At 40.7% G+C, this 16,168-nt stretch overlaps 1 protein-coding gene across 1 annotated transcript in view; it reads left to right on the forward strand.

Annotated features, from left to right (window-relative positions):
- Positions 1-16,168, forward strand: part of NEK8 (NIMA related kinase 8) — an 806,012-nt gene that overhangs the window by 594,808 nt on the left and 195,036 nt on the right. The window contains exon 12 of the mRNA XM_044054419.1: positions 9,829-9,992. Within this exon, the coding sequence (XP_043910354.1) occupies positions 9,829-9,992 (164 nt within the window). The remainder of the gene's footprint in view (positions 1-9,828; positions 9,993-16,168) is intronic.

Raw genomic sequence — 16,168 nt, forward strand, 5'->3', positions numbered from 1 at the left:
GAATTGTGTTTTAGGTGAATTGTGCTTTCAATGGAAAGTGCCCACCAATTTGAGTTTAGGTGAAATGTGCTTTCAGTGAAATGTCCTAGACCCATATATATATATATATATATATATATATATATATATCATATATATATATATATATATATATATATATATATATATATATATATAAACTAGGGCAAGTTTTGCAGTCTGCCTCTGTCCATTACAGTAGTAGTAGACCGTGGTACATTTCTAATTTCCCAACCACTGGTCAAGGTTTTTTCTAGAAAATAACTAGGGAAGAGCTCTGCTTCACATAGATGAGAAGCCTGTTCAAGAGAAGGAGAAGTCTATGAGACACATATCTGTTCCTCCAATGTATTCTATTTATGTCACAAGCAATTCTCTTGCTATTCATTTTGTAGAAATGAAAAAGGAAGCCTTGTATTTCAGAGGTAGATTGCTTGCTTCTCAATAAGTCTGTAGGAAGCAGCGTATAGAGACAGGGCTTTGAGGTGATCTGCACAGGATATGTTTATGCCATGTACACTTTTAGTGAGAAACCTCTGTACATGATCCAGTTGTTCCATTTGTGTAGTCAGGTACATACTGAAGTTGGCATTGTACTCAAAGATGGGTCTGATGAGGGCTGAATACAGTTAAAAGATGACTTCTTTGGAGCTAAATGCCATGCCCTTGCTTATAAGTTAAGCAACATAGAATGATTTTCTTACTACCTTGAATATATATTGGTTAAAAGTCAAGTTGCTGTAAACATGCGTACCCAAATCCCTGACTACTCTTATGGGAGTGCTATCAGTAAGATAATTTCTTGGGGTAGTTGACTATTGTGCATTTCTTGGCATTGAGTTTTAAAGCATGGCTGTGGTACCGGTCATTTGCCTATGTTAACTCTGCCTGTAGGATGTTAGTATCTTGGAGGGATACTGTGAGTACTCCTTGTTTGCAATAATCTGCAGACTTGGTCAGCCAGAGGCCCTTGACATTGGCCTTGACTTCCTAGAAATAGATGACAAAAAGGAGTAGATCCAGCACAGCACCCTGGGGGGACTCTGCTAGTGACCAGCCTCTTTGTGGAGATGGTCTCTCTATATTAACTTCCTGGGTCCTGTCTGAGAGCCAGCTGGCTATCCAGTGAGTAACACAGGGGTTTAAGCTTATATCCATGAGTTTGTTTACAATGCCTGAGTGTGGTATTGTACTAAATACCTTAGCCTGGTCAGGGTAGGCAGTATGTGCCATTCTGCCCTCATCCATTGCCTTGGTGACCGAGTTTTTTTTTACAGTGCCTGAGTGTGGTATTGTACTAAATGGCTTAGCCTGGTCAAGGTAGGCAGTATTTTCCATTCTGCCCTCATCCATTTCCTTCGTGACCTTCTCAAAGAAAGACATCAGGTTGCATAGGCATGATCTGCCCTTGACAAAAACATGTTTGGTAGGATCCAGTGTCTGAAGGTTTTCTTTGTCCTTCTTAATCATTTCTGTAATAATTATTTCCATGGCTTTGCATATGAGACTAGCTAGTCTTGTGGCCCATTGATGGCCTGCCTCTGTGTAAAGTGATGACAATAGCATTTCTCCATTCACGTGGCACAAAGCCTGTCTGCAGGCTATGATTAAGCAGTGACTCCAGTAGTCCTGATAAGTCAAGTTTCAGGTTATTTAGGAGGCATCCTGGGATGTTATCATGGCCCACTGATGCAGTGTTTTTGGTCTTAGAGTACATACAGGACCTGCTCCCTAATGATAGTTGGGGGGGGGGGTTATTTGATAGTACTTCCTGCTGGGGTGGCCCAGGTAGAGAGGGAGTTAAAATTGGAGTTGAATTTGTTGGCCAGCAGATTTGCTATATTTTCCATCTCTTGTAGGTGGCTCCATTACAATCAGTTCTGCACACTGCTGTGTGCTGCCTTGAGATTTTGGTCATAGCTAAAGAAAGCCTTATGGCTTCCTTGTGGGGAATCCTTTGTCTGGGAGGCTATCTTTACCTCAAATTTAGTTTTAGTAGACTTACTTTGCCCTCTCATTTTTTTTAGATTGATGAGAGTGGTTTTATCATATTGGGCATACAGCTTCCTAATCTTGGCTATGAACTTTTTTCTTTTGTTTTAAAACCTGTTTATGCCAGGGTGGTTTGTTTTTTGAGTTACCCCCAGGCTTATCTATGGTAGGCACAGCTGTCTCTATGCATTTATTGGCATGATTGTAGAGGGTTTCTGTGAACAATTTTGCATAGGCAGCTGTGTTTTTAGGGTTTGGAGGGGGCTGACATTTTCAAAGGTTATTACTTAGCAGTAGGAAGGTTCCTTTAGAATAGTTCTTAAATGTTACGGGGTTAGTTGGGGTCATGGAACTTATTTTTATTTATGCAGGAGACAGACCATGGAAGACACTATACTAGCAGAGCACACCATTCTCTCATGTGTGTGAGTACCAGGTCAAGTATGTTTACACCCCTAGTGGGGTATGGACTATCTCATCCAATATTTTGTGTTTACAAAGTCCAGGAATCTCTGTGCTTGTAAGTTTGAGGTCATGTAGTTTAGTTTATAGTGAGGTAGTTAAAGTCGCCCATGAATATGATAATGGGTTGAATGGTGAGGGCCTCCAGTAAGTCCAAGTATGAGTTATGGGTTTCTAGGGTCATAGAGAGTGACTTATAGCTTGCAAGGATATGATGTCAGACTTTGCCAATGGAGATCTGGACATGGAGAAGCTCAAGCATGTCATCCTGTCTGAATAGTTTTGAGGTGAGTTTGTCATTGGTTTAGATTGAGACACCGCCACCTTTGGTCCCTACCTGTGCAGTAGCTGGCTCGAGTGTGTGGAAGACATTGTAGCCCTGCACTGCTAGGGTGCTCTCAGCAGCTTTAAACATGTCTTAGTAACTGAACACATGTCCACATTCTCCAGGGTGAGGAGAGCATTGAGTTTATTGTGCATTTCAAATATCCCATTTAAAAATCCACTTTCTCTGAAAATGAGGTCTGTGAGACTGTAAGGTGCCTGGATGTGACAATAGGCAGCTCTATCCCCGCAGGACTCTGGATTTGTGGTGAGGACATGATTGTCATTTCATTCTGTCATAATGTGTTTCTCTTTTTCCTATTGTGTTCCTTTATCTCCATTTACAGTAAAGGGGACCAATCAAAAATACAGGTGTATTGATGACACACTTGTTCCAGTTATTCGAAGTGAATTAAGATCCTTTCTTAGCCATAGACTCTACTATGATTTGGGCAGTTTCAAGCAAGTACTCTCTCCAGCTGTAAGGAAGGTGAGTGCTCAGATGTTCATTATATTGATCACTGCTACAATAGCCTTAGCTGTATGGGTTATATCCTGCTTAGGATATAATAGCCAGCCAGTTTCCAAAGCTTTAGGGCACCTTCCACCCAAAACTGTTAGTCAACTAACCTTGACTAGATTATTACCTTTTGTTAAATTCATCACAACAAAATTATCCCAGGCAGGGTTCAGGCCTACTATACCAAGGAATTGACTTCATCTGTGACTTTTTGGAAATGGTTAGATTCAAGAACTACCCTAGAAGCAGCAACTTGGTCCTCTATGCATACTTTTACAAGGCATTACAAGCTTAATTCCTTCCCTATGTAGATCACGCTTTTTTAGACCTTAGTGAGGCTTCTCGACCTTTCACCTTCCTCCTTCCAGAATTTGTTAGACATGGCACAGTTTTGCGCACAGGGCAGTGCCAGTTAGCTAGGGTATAAATATTCCTGGCACCACAAAGTGTACTCTTCAATTTTTCCCTAGGAACTAGACAAACTTTTCAAATTAAGCACTGAAATCATCACTACTCATCCCGGCACTTGCTCAAAATTCATAGCAAGCACTAATAAACCTTAGCACTAGACCCCCTTATACTGTAGAGAAGGACAAGGCTCTCTATTTGACCTTACCAGCCAATCAGTAAAACAGTTCACTGTACCTATTCAGGCATGTCCAAAGGGCAGTTTCAGGTGTACACTTTGGTCTAACTGGTGAATCTGGGCATTTTGAGGCAATGTTACAATTGACTCATGTACACAGACAACCCTCTCCTCCTTCCACCAAACACTAATACATACGAAAGATGCAATTATACACCCAAACCGGAGGCTAAGCTCTCTCAACCCATGACTGAACCAGGCAGTCAAGAGGAGAAGGGAATTACTTACATCACACCACCAGTCTGATATAGACCTATGAAACCAGCACTGGCAAAAAACACACATAAATACTCGAAAACATACTTGGAGGCTCTAAATAAAAATCTGTAAAAGCAACAGAGACCTCCAAAGCAGACAGCCAAGCAACTTCCACCACCCAACACAAACCATAAAACACATACTTCACAAAACCAGTGTGCCATGCAGTCACAGCCCTTAAGGCAAAATAACATACCCAACACACTAGTAATAGATGATTCTATAGTCAGGCACACTGATGTCCCACTCACTAGGCTGAACAAGGAGAAGGTTACTGTTAGCTGCCTGTCGGGTGCCAGGATTCGCCACATAACACAAGCACTCAGGTCACTCCAGAACAAGTACAAATATGACTCTGTCATTGTCCATGTTGGTGTGAAGGACCTGAGCCGTACCACCCTGGACTACATGAAAAGAGACATGGAGGAGCTCTCTGATCACGTAGCCCAAGCCAGTATGACCCTGACCCTGAGTAGCATCCTGCCCTCACCAAGAATATCACGGTATAGAGAAAAAATTATCAATTTCAGCAATTGGCTAAGTCTCTGGTGTCATTCAAAGGGGATCCAGTGTCTGTCAACCTGGGATGACATGCTCGACAGGCCACGCTGCTTCGCTAGAGATGGCTTGCACCTGTCACCCTTAGGCTTTCGAATACTGGCCAAGGCTCTTGCCACCCCCATTTAGGCAAGGCTCAAAAGACAAACCCACCACCATAAATAGCACAAGTAACAAAAAACTGAGGGTAATGCTACTCAGTGCCATAAGTCTACACCTCAAAATGCACGCACTTGAGGCACTCCTTAGTATGGAGAAAATCGATATATGTGCAGTAACAGAAGCCTGGTTTAAGGCTCCAGAGAGCACCCCAGCACTACCAGGCTACAACTCATGCCATGCATATCGGCCACAAAACCCGGACCGAAATACAAAAGGCAGGGGATTATCTATATTCATCAAGGATACCCACACCTCCAGGTTAGTGGCACAGCACGATGCTTCAGAGACCATCCACATGCAACTAACAATGGACAAAACTGCTATTCAAATTATAGCTTGCAACAGATCACCCACCATGTCCCAGGACCCCCACTCCGCATTCCTGGAAACACTGGGAAACATAAAGGTCCTACCAAACACCCTGATATTGGGTGATTTCAATTACCCAAACATTAACTGTGAGAACTACTCAAGTACAAACTCCCTTGCTCAACATTTCCTAGAATTATAAACTCAAATGCCCTGGATCAACTGGTCAACACCCCCACCAGAGGTGACAACATATTGGACCTGGTCATCACCAACATGGACGACTAGATCTGACCATAAATCATTCACTCTGGATATCCACTTTCCGCCACCACCCCTGGTCAAAGAAACCATCGTGAAAAACTTTTCAAAAGCAAACTTCACGTTACTGAAGACCAAGGTGGGAAGTTTCAAATCCCCCATGCTAAAGGATAACGCTGTCCAAGTTGCAAAATCCTTTACTATTGCACTCTATGGGCACCTACAAGAATGCATGTATCGTGCTATCCCAAACAAAACCAAGAATCACTCTTTCAAGAAAAGGAAACCAGTCTTGTGGACCCCTGCCATAAACATGCTATACAATAGAAGGAGGAAACTAGTACAGAAAAGAATAAAATCCCAAGAAGGTAAGACAATTCTAATCAATTCTAATCAGTATCAGCAAGAAACTACGTTCCCTCATAAAATCATCCAAGGCTAGCTTCAAAAGAAAAATTGCTATGGACTCCAAAGATAACCACAAGGCATTCTTTAGTATTGTCAAGAATCTAAGAGGCAATTCTCAGATCTGCTCAGAGTTAATGCAGAATGGCACAAAATACACTGAACCGACAGATATAGCCAACATCCTGGCAGACAGCTTCAGTGCAAACTTCACCCCCCCTCTCACCCCCAAAAGGGCCCATAACTATACCAGAAGAATGTAGTGTCCCTGAAATCACAGACACTCAGGTTAAAACAGCCCTCTCCAAAGCCAAAAACACAGCATCAGTGGGACCAGATGATGTCCCAAGCTGCGTCCTACACAAGCTCAAAGATTAACTAACTCCTCACCTAAACATACTGTTTAAACTCAGCCTCTTCACAGGCTATGTGCCCACAGAGTGGTGTACAGCAACGGTTATTCTGCTCCACAAAGGTGGAGCCACAACGGACCCCGGGAACTATTGCCCTATAAGCCGGACTAGTTTGGTCTGCAAAGCTATGGAGCACATCATCATGGATCTCATTAACAGAGACATTGGGAACCTCCAAACACTTGACCCTACCCAGTTTGGTTTTAAGGGCAGATCATGCCTCCTAAACCTGAAGGACTTCTTTGAGACAGCTACCAAGGCTATAGACAAGGGAAAGGTGGTCCACACAGCCTACCTAGACCTTGCAAAGGCCTTCGACACCATTCCCCACTCAGGTATTATAGACAACCTCACCAGCCTGAACATAAACCCCTACATCATGAGATGGGTTGCCAACTGGCTTACGGACACAACCCACATGGTAAGAGTTGCGGGAGCTAGGTCTGACTCTAAACTGGTTACAAGTGGCATTCCCCAGGGCCCAGTCCTAGGACCCCTCCTGTTCAGCATATACTTCTCAGAGGTACAGGCAAGCACAGGAGTGTTATGGCTGACCCAAGTTCACAGACAACTGCAAACTAGGGGCTATAACTGACTCTCTGGCTGGCACAGACATCCTCCAAAAGGGTCTCACTGAGACAGATACCTGGTGTCAAAACCATGGCTTCAAGCAAAATGCCAAAAAGTGCATAGTCATCCCCTTTGGAAAAAACAAAATACCTACAAATTATCACATAGGTGGTAGCCCCCTAAATACGGAAAACATAATAAGGGATCTGGGGACCCAAGTAGATAGTAACATCTTCTTTGATAATCACATTGCCAAAGTCGTTAGAAAATCCTTCTATGTGGCCCACCTAATCACAAAAGGGTTTGCATCCAGATCGAAAGAGGTCATTGGGCCCCTCTACACATCACTCATCAGACCCATCATAGAGTACAATGCCCCATTTGGGATGCACCTTACAAGACACCTGCAACAACTGGAAAGACCACAGAAGTACCTCACCAAGAGAATCACTGGCCTCAAGCAGATGCTCTATGCAGCTCGATTGAAGAAACTCCAGCTGTACTCTGTTGCATACCGCCTACTCAGAGGTGATCTCAGCCTGACATACAAGGCCATGTCCAACCCAGAATTGATGGAGATGCTCCACCTAAAGAAAACCATATCCCCTCGAGCCACACACTCCAGGGATATAAACCTCACCACAACAATAAATAGGACATGCTGGAGGGATAGAGTCCTGTCTCAAAGACTTCCCATGCTCTGGAACAAGATTCCAGTCTACATTAGGCAGAGCTCCTTGCTAACCCTCTTCAAGAGAAACCTTGATGAGTGGATGGGTAACAGAAAGTTTACCCCAGGGATCACTTCAGTGGCTCTTCTGGACAGAGGCACAGGGAACTAATTTAAGGGGACTGCGAAAGCCAACACATTCCGGCTAGGCTTATAAATGCCTTTGGGCAGATAACCTAGTACCTACCTATGGCATTCTACCCATAAAGCTTAAGCTACTGCAACAGTGATCGATATGAAGAATATAGTACAGTTGTGTAAGTAAACTCGCCATAACAGTAGATGTTCAAATGATCACAGCTACAGTAACTGCTCCCTCCCTCCATCTCCCTTCTTTTTTGGTGTGTTGTTTATGCAAGGGTGTGGACTTTTATTTTGTTTCTACCATTGCCCTTTCAGAGCTCAGCTTCCTTTTCTGTGTTGGCATGAAAGCTCTGAAGGGCTTGGCACCCAGACATGTCTTTTAATCAGCTCAGCTTGAGCTGACTAACAGTTTGGACATGTGGAAAGTGCCCTGTAGCTTTGAAAGTTGGCCGGCTGTTATATCATATGGAGATATAACCCATATAGCTTAAGCTGCTGCAGCAGTGATCATTCAAACATCTACTATTAAGGTAAGTTTACTTACACAACTGTACTTTATCTAGATCTATTTCTAAGGTTTTCCACTCCAGCTGTGGTCATTGTGAGGGAATACCTCATGAATTTGGGTCTTGTGGCGTGTACGAATATCATGATAACCCTGGCAAGACTCCACATGAGAAAGATAAAATGGTATCTGAAGCCTCTTTGATCACAGTACCAACATCCTTTGTCTTTTCAAATCCCAGTGCTGGTCTTTGTCAGAAGAGAAATCACTTGGTGGAGACAGTAAGTATTCTTAAATCCAGGTCCCCCTTCTCCATCCCTGTTCCAAAACAGTCAGTTACCACAGACGCTTTGGGCTTTGCTTGGGGAACAGTTTCAGGAGGGATAAAAGTGCAAGATATCTGGAACACCAAGGAAAGACCCTAGTACATAGGTTTATAGGTAAATGTCAAATTGATTCTTGCTCTGATCAAGGCATTCAATTCTATGAATCATATTTGGTCCCCAGGAACTCCTCAAGTTGTTAAAGACAATACCACAGTCAGGTGGTACATCAAGATGCAAGGAGGAACCAGGTCATACCCCATTTGTAGTCTAGCCATGTTAGCTTGGCATATAGCTTCAAAGTGCAGTTTCACTCAGTAGGCATCCTACAGTCTGTCATATCAAAACTGTTTGTCAGACAAGCTAAGCAGCCAAGAGCAGACTCTCACGAATGGAAACTAGATCAGGGGGTCTTCAGAGATTTGATCTATCTGTAGGGAGTTTCTCAGTTAGACCTATTTCCCTCCTCTCTGAACAATCAGCTGGAAACATTCTGCTCCAGGACTCCATGGAAGAAGGCCTGGGAGACAGATGTATTTTCCTTTCCTTGGACAAGAATGTTCCTGTATGCTTTTCCACCCTTTCCAATTACATCCAGGGTACTTCTGAAGATTCATAAGGAACCCCGCCCAAGATCATTGTGATTACTTCCTTCTGGCCCAGTTGACCATGGTTCTCCCTTCTTTTGGAAATGGCTAGGGGCATTTAACAGAAGCTTCCTCAAAGATGGGATCTACTCACACAAAAAGAACTGAATGCCTGGATGAAAGGGTATTAATTCCATTTATGCACCTGTTTATTGAGGACATGCAGCAGGTGCTAATGGAGGTGAGAAAGCCTGCTACTACAAAGTCATAAATTAGTAAATGGAAAATATTTTCTAGTTGGTACCAACAACATAGCCAGCAGCTATTCAGGGCTAGTTGTTTTCTGATTTTACAATATTTATGCGAGTTACTATCCTATGGCCTTTCATACTTCTCCATCAAGGTCCATTTATTAGCCATTTCAGCATGTCTGCGCATGGATTCTCTTCTTTCAATACATTCTCCTGATACAATGTTTTTGAAAGAGGTTCTGCATAAGAGGCCTCCAATAAAACCCTATTGGCACTTTTTTCACATTAAAGGTGGGATCTTAAATGAGTTTAACTTTTGACATTACTTAATATAATGCAAACTGCAAAACTGATTATTACACCATGATCGCAAAATTATTCTGACACTGTATGCAAGCATTCTGAAGCATTCAGTAATTGGTATATGTCTGTGTTTTTTTTCCTCTATAGGTTTAATAAGCTGGGCTTGGATATAGTTTTGATGGGTGAAGAACCTACTTTGAAAAATCAGGTAGAAGAGGCCTATACTTTCACTCCTGTACAGTCAGAACCTTTAACTCAGCAAGGAATCACTTATGTTGATATTGGAACAGCCCATTCTGCTGTAGTCTTTGGTAAGAGGTTTGCATAAAAAGCCAGTATTAACACAAGAGAATAATGCATGCTCTTCATTCATAATAAAGCTATGTGTTCATTCAGGAGTCACCACAGTATCCACATAAACCTTGATAGTGTACTCAAGTAGTTCATTGCCAAGGTTATCAAGACAACTACTTAGCCTTAATATTTGTAGAAGTCAATATATCATCTTTTACATGTATTTGCATTATCATAAATATATGTTTGCAGTGCAAGTTGTCAAAGAGTAGCATTATCAACAGGTTTGCAGTCTGCCTTTGTTATCAAAAGTGCAACATACCTGCCATACATTTGATTGACTGTTTTAATGTCGAGTATGTGTGTGATCAGAATATTGTGTTTTTTTTTTGCTTTTTTTGTTGCAGCTGTGTTTGTGCACACTGCTGTGGGTTGAGTGAGATTTATTTTGGATATACATGATAGTGTGGTTATTGAGTGTTGGTCACGATTTATTTGTGTAGGAATATGTCTCCATTCTTTAAGTTAATGTAACTGCGAAGTTGGTATATTTAAATCTGTTAGGGTGTGGGGTGCCTCCCCACACACATGGGGAGTGCAAGGAGAGGGGCATGATTTCTTTCTTAAGTCTTGTTTTTGTATTTTTTTTTTAATTTGTAGGTATTTCTTGTTTGGTTTTGGTATGAAAGTTTTCTTTTATTTTGTGTGATCAGGAATAATATTTGTTTAGTTTGATGGCTGCGTACATACTTCAGATATATATATATATATATATATATATATATATATATATATATATATATATATATATATATATAGAGAGAGAGAGAGAGGGAGATATGGTGAGATTGGAGAGCTTGCCGTTTGTCTTACCTCATCCTTTTTGTTTATCTTATATTGCTGCAACAATATTGTCAACACAGCATGAAAGTTATGATGGATTAACTGCTTTAATGTAACATTTAAAAGCACGTTTCCACCTACTACAGTATTCCCCTAGTGGCTCTGCAAAAAAATATTATAAAATTATTTGGAGTTGAGGTGGGGGTGGGAGGTTTGGTAGGGCCATAAATTGATGTTTTTTTCCTAACTAGATACATTTCCATCCATTTAGAAACTCACAAGGAAACAACCACCTGAAGCCAAAAGACTACATATCCAAGTTCTTCTTTGTCATGAAACAATGCACACTTCTGGTACCTTGGCAACATGCCTTCAAAGGGAGTCAGGAGATAATAGAACACAATCATTACAAAGTCAGCAATTAAGAAAGATCAGTATTAAAATTATATTCCAAATGAAGAGTGTAGTACTATAAATACATAAGCAATAATAAATCTCATCAAGGTCTGGCAGTTGGTGCAGAAGGTTAAAACTATGAACTTTAGCTCCTGACTTACAAGGTTTGATTCCATCAGCCGTAATTTGCCTACTGTGTGACCTTAAGCAGACAGTGCTTGTGGTCAACTGGAGGTTAGGCCTAGGCTCCTCAGTGGTCTTCTAGATTGCAAACCTAGTAATTAACGATTAACCTAAGTAACAGAATACAACTTAGCACAGTCTTATATTGAATTCAGTCCATATTCAATAGTTTTAAATGTGATTGCCATGCTAGATTCTAATTTTAAAAGAGCTGCTGATACATCACTCCTCCCCAAATATAATACAGGAAATAAATAAATAACTAATGTCACTATTATGTGTTTGTTTGCAATTTGCTGCCAGTGGGTTATCCAAGGCAGCATGTGTAACATCTCTAAAGTATTCAAAAGTTCTAATTTACATGCTTTTTTGTTTGTCCAAGAGTACCATTGCAGCTGTTGACTACTACTAATATCTAATACTTGCTGTAAACTGGGATAAATACATTTGGAGCTATAAAACTCCATTCTTTGTTGCATGTAAATTCCTAACAAATGGGAATATTTTACATTTTTGATAGCAATATGTTCATACTGCATGAGGGGATAAAGTTGTTTTATAAATAAAAGCTTAATGTATATGTTTCTGTATGGTTGTGCATCACGGAGCACTCCGCTTGATATATACTTGAAGAATGAAGTAGAAATTAGAGTACACACATTTTTGTGCTGCTTGGAAGGCATGACAGTTATTGAGATAGTATAGCATGAGTGGGAAGTTAATTTCTTGGTTGAATTCTAGCCATTGGACAGCTTCAACTGGAATAATGAGACAGTCTGATGGAAACTTTGCTCTTTCACACTATTTCTTCACCTGTGTTTTTGATTACACAAAAAAAGTTTTGTGTGTATGGTAATCTGACCACAAGGGTCTTTTACTATTGCACCTTTTTTACACAGTGGAAGTAAACATACAACATTACAAACAACAGCTTACAAAATTTTGCCCAACAAGGACAGAGTACACAAAAGATCAGTGAAGTAATATTCAAACATAGTTATTCACGTACAAAATGATTGCAAAGCATAACTCTCAACTTCTTTGCTCAAGAGTCAACGACAAAGCCAAAAATAATGGGGGTGAGGCCGAACATCAGGGACAATTTTTAAATATTACTGTAATCCCCTTAAAAGTAATAGAACAACAGGTTTTGCATCCGCATGCATTTTCTGACCAATAAAAAGTACAATGCTCATATAACTGAATCATCAGTACACTGTGCATAGTAATAGAACACAAATACTGGGATTGTTACAATACTGGTGTACTTGTGTGTGTGTGTGTGTGTGTGTGTGTCTGTCTGTGTATGTATGTATATATATATATATATATATATATATATATATATATATATATATATATATATATATATGTATAGAGGAGAGATTAGAAAATAGCAATGATATAGCCATATTTTTTCCAGCATATGGGGATCATAATTTGACTAATCCTGCAGTGAACCCCCCTCCCAGACTTGGTTAGTACGGTTACCATAATATTCAAAATATAGTTAATTTTGGAAATCAGTAACTTAACAATGTTTCTTTGCTTCATCAAGTCCTGGTTTACTAAGATCTGATAATGCATGTTAGATTTGGAGAAAAATAGACTTGACGATGGAGAATTTACAACTTACCTTAAGGATGTGCAGCATAAGAGTTGGTTGTATTATTTTATTAACACCCATCAACAGACACTTAATGCGGTGCCACATTCCTGATAGTCAGTAGGCTGAAGCAATTGCCTGGAGCTCACAGTTAAAGAAAATTTAAGTGTGAGAAAAATCTTTTAAACTGACCAAGCACAGCAGCTGTTTGATTTATTTGTTCAGATAAACTGTTTTTTTCTCATTTAAAGTGTTTAATCATGTCATTGAATATAGCACTTTCACCATCACTATGAGTACATTCACACCTAATAACAATGGAAATAGATGTTTTTATCAACCTGCATACATTTGTAAGCTCTACAGCATTTTTGAAAATTTAAGTTAAAGAACATAAACCAAGCAAGTGCAAATCTCTTTTGAACAGTAAATATTATTAAAATGGTGCAAAAATGAATGTTTTCAGAAAAAGGTCCTCCTTGCAATCATAAATGTCAGTGCATTCAATCCTTATGTCAGTGTTGTAATGTATTATAATGCAAAAAGAAAATGCAGAATTATATATTTCTATAACATATTAATAAATATTTTTTCATATCTTGAAAATTGTACAACCTAGATGTATAGTGTCAGCAGCACTTTTATTCAGGAGACATGAGCTTTTACATGATAAGAAATTATGTTATTAGTTCTTGTTTATTGAAATATATATGGAAATATTGAAATATTATGCCTGTTTTCATAAATAGCAGTTAGTCTCTCTGAAGCTGCACAGCTAACTGCAAGTATTGGGTGACATTTTTTCCAACATTGTCTAAAGTTTCATAGGTAGGTACTAGGCTATCGGCCCTAGGGCCCATACAAGCCTAGCCAAAAAATGTACCCTGGCTTTCGCCACCCAAGAATATTATTTTCCTGTGCCCCTGTCGAGCAGAGCCACAGAAGTGATCCCATCCAATCATCAAGATTTTTCTTGAGTGCTAATGAGGAGCTCTGTTTGACATAGTAGTCTGTTCCAGAGTATGGGAAGTCTTTGGGACAGGAATCTATCCCTCCAGCATGTTCTGTTTATTGTGGTGACAAGGTTTAGGTCCCTAGAGCATGTAGTTCGGAGGGATTGGGATTTATTTAAGTGGAGCATGTCCAACAGCTCTGGGTTTGACATGGCTTTGTATGTTAGGCAGAGATCGCCCCTGAGTAGGCGATATGCAATGGAGTAAAGCTGTAGTATTTGATGTTATGCTATTATAAGTAGTTGCTTTTGGAAATATTAATCTGCATATGGAACTATTGTATGTCTTCATAATTACTAACAAACAAAAGCACTGTCTCGACACAGGTGAATATTCATTGACAATGACTATATACTTTATTGTTGCTTGCAATGTCATCATGCTCCTCAATAATATATTAATGTCCTTCCATATCACTACTGCAGTATTCATAACATTAGGGATCCCCTGGCAAGGGTGGCCCAATGTCAGGCCAGTATACCAAAACCTTAGGTTGCTTTAAGGTACGCCATACATTGCACGTATGCACTTCATGTAGTATAGGGCATAAAGTAGATGTACAGATGTACCATCCTCAAAACTTCTTTGCCACCTTTCTGAACACCATCTCCTGATCGCTGGTCTGTACGCCTACTTTCCATTGCTGGTTCACTGAACCTTTGCAGATAAGTGCCCTGTTGGGGTTCCTTTTTACTTATTTTCTTTTGTTGCTTGTGGGGTTCATGTCATCCAAGAATGGTAAATGCCAGTGTGGGAGACAGATTTCCCATAAAGACTGCCATGGCCCAATGTCAGGCCAGTATACCAAAACCTTAGGTTGCTTTAAGGTACGCCATACATTGCACGTATGCACTTCATGTAGTATAGGGCATAAAGTAGATGTACAGATGTACCATCCTCAAAACTTCTTTGCCACCTTTCTGAACACCATCTCCTGATCGCTGGTCTGTACGCCTACTTTCCATTGCTGGTTCACTGAACCTTTGCAGATAAGTGCCCTGTTGGGGTTCCTTTTTACTTATTTTCTTTTGTTGCTTGTGGGGTTCATGTCATCCAAGAATGGTAAATGCCAGTGTGGGAGACAGATTTCCCATAAAGACTGCCACGAATGCCTTGGCACCGCTCATGACCTATCAGGCCTTTATTCCTAAAACCCTGAACAGTAGACTTTCTTCTTTGGTGGTTTATCTTGAGAATCAGCAGCTTAAACTTCTGTCACAAGATTCAATGGAGGGAATCCCTCGCTCCAAGGGGCAGCCATCAATGAAGAAGGCATCCAAGAAGCCTAGCCCATAATCTTCTGTGTTCAGGCTCTGCCAGACATCTCTACTGAGGTAAGTGAATGCCCGGAGTTTTACCTGGCTTTATCACTGGATTCCTGTGCTATGACCAGGTTGGAGGCTGGCTGAGATCTGACCTTAAGCATGTCTGAGGAGGCATTGCATATGTCCACTTTGGATGCTCAGGGGGAACCACGTCTGATTATCTCTGAGGGGCCTAGGAGGGTTCCTCAGATGTTAGTCAGAGAAGAAGTCCCTTCTACAATCATTGAATGCTGTTCTTGGTCACAGCCTTCCAAATTCTATAAGCTGGACATCCCTTTAAAGAAAAAGCAAAAGACTAAACACATTTCTCCATTGCTCCAAAGGACCCTCAGAGTGAATGGCAATCTTTTACTCACAGTTTGTTTAGTGCTTTAATGGCATTGAAACCACCTCTGGGAGTTTCTGTTCCTGCCCCCCCCGGTCTTCTAATCCCTTTAAAAGATTCGGGAACAAGATTCTTCTGAAGAAAACCCAGATTTTAATGAGTAATCCCTTGCTTAGTCTTCTCAGATTCCCTTACCTTTGGATTATTGCTCAGAGGAAGAGGAGTCTACTAGTCCTGATATGCCCTTTGAAGAGATTTATTTTGGAGATACAATCTTTAGGATGATGAAGTTCTGTAAATGAGATCGTGCTTAGGTTTCTGAGGTACAGGTATTATGAGTAGTTGCAGATGGATTCTGCTAGACCTTCTGTGATTTCTCCTGTTTGGCTGCCTTATTGGGTGCCCTTTCTGCTGCTTCTAAAGCTCCAGACTCTCAGCCTCCTGCCCCCCAAAAGCCTGACAGATTCTATAGGGTCCCTGAGGACTGTAAATGTTTGTACAA

Source organism: Protopterus annectens, chromosome 13.part0, assembly GCF_019279795.1.
Source record: "Protopterus annectens isolate FY-2018-M chromosome 13.part0, PAN1.0, whole genome shotgun sequence".
Classification (NCBI taxonomy): Eukaryota; Metazoa; Chordata; order Ceratodontiformes; family Protopteridae; genus Protopterus; species Protopterus annectens.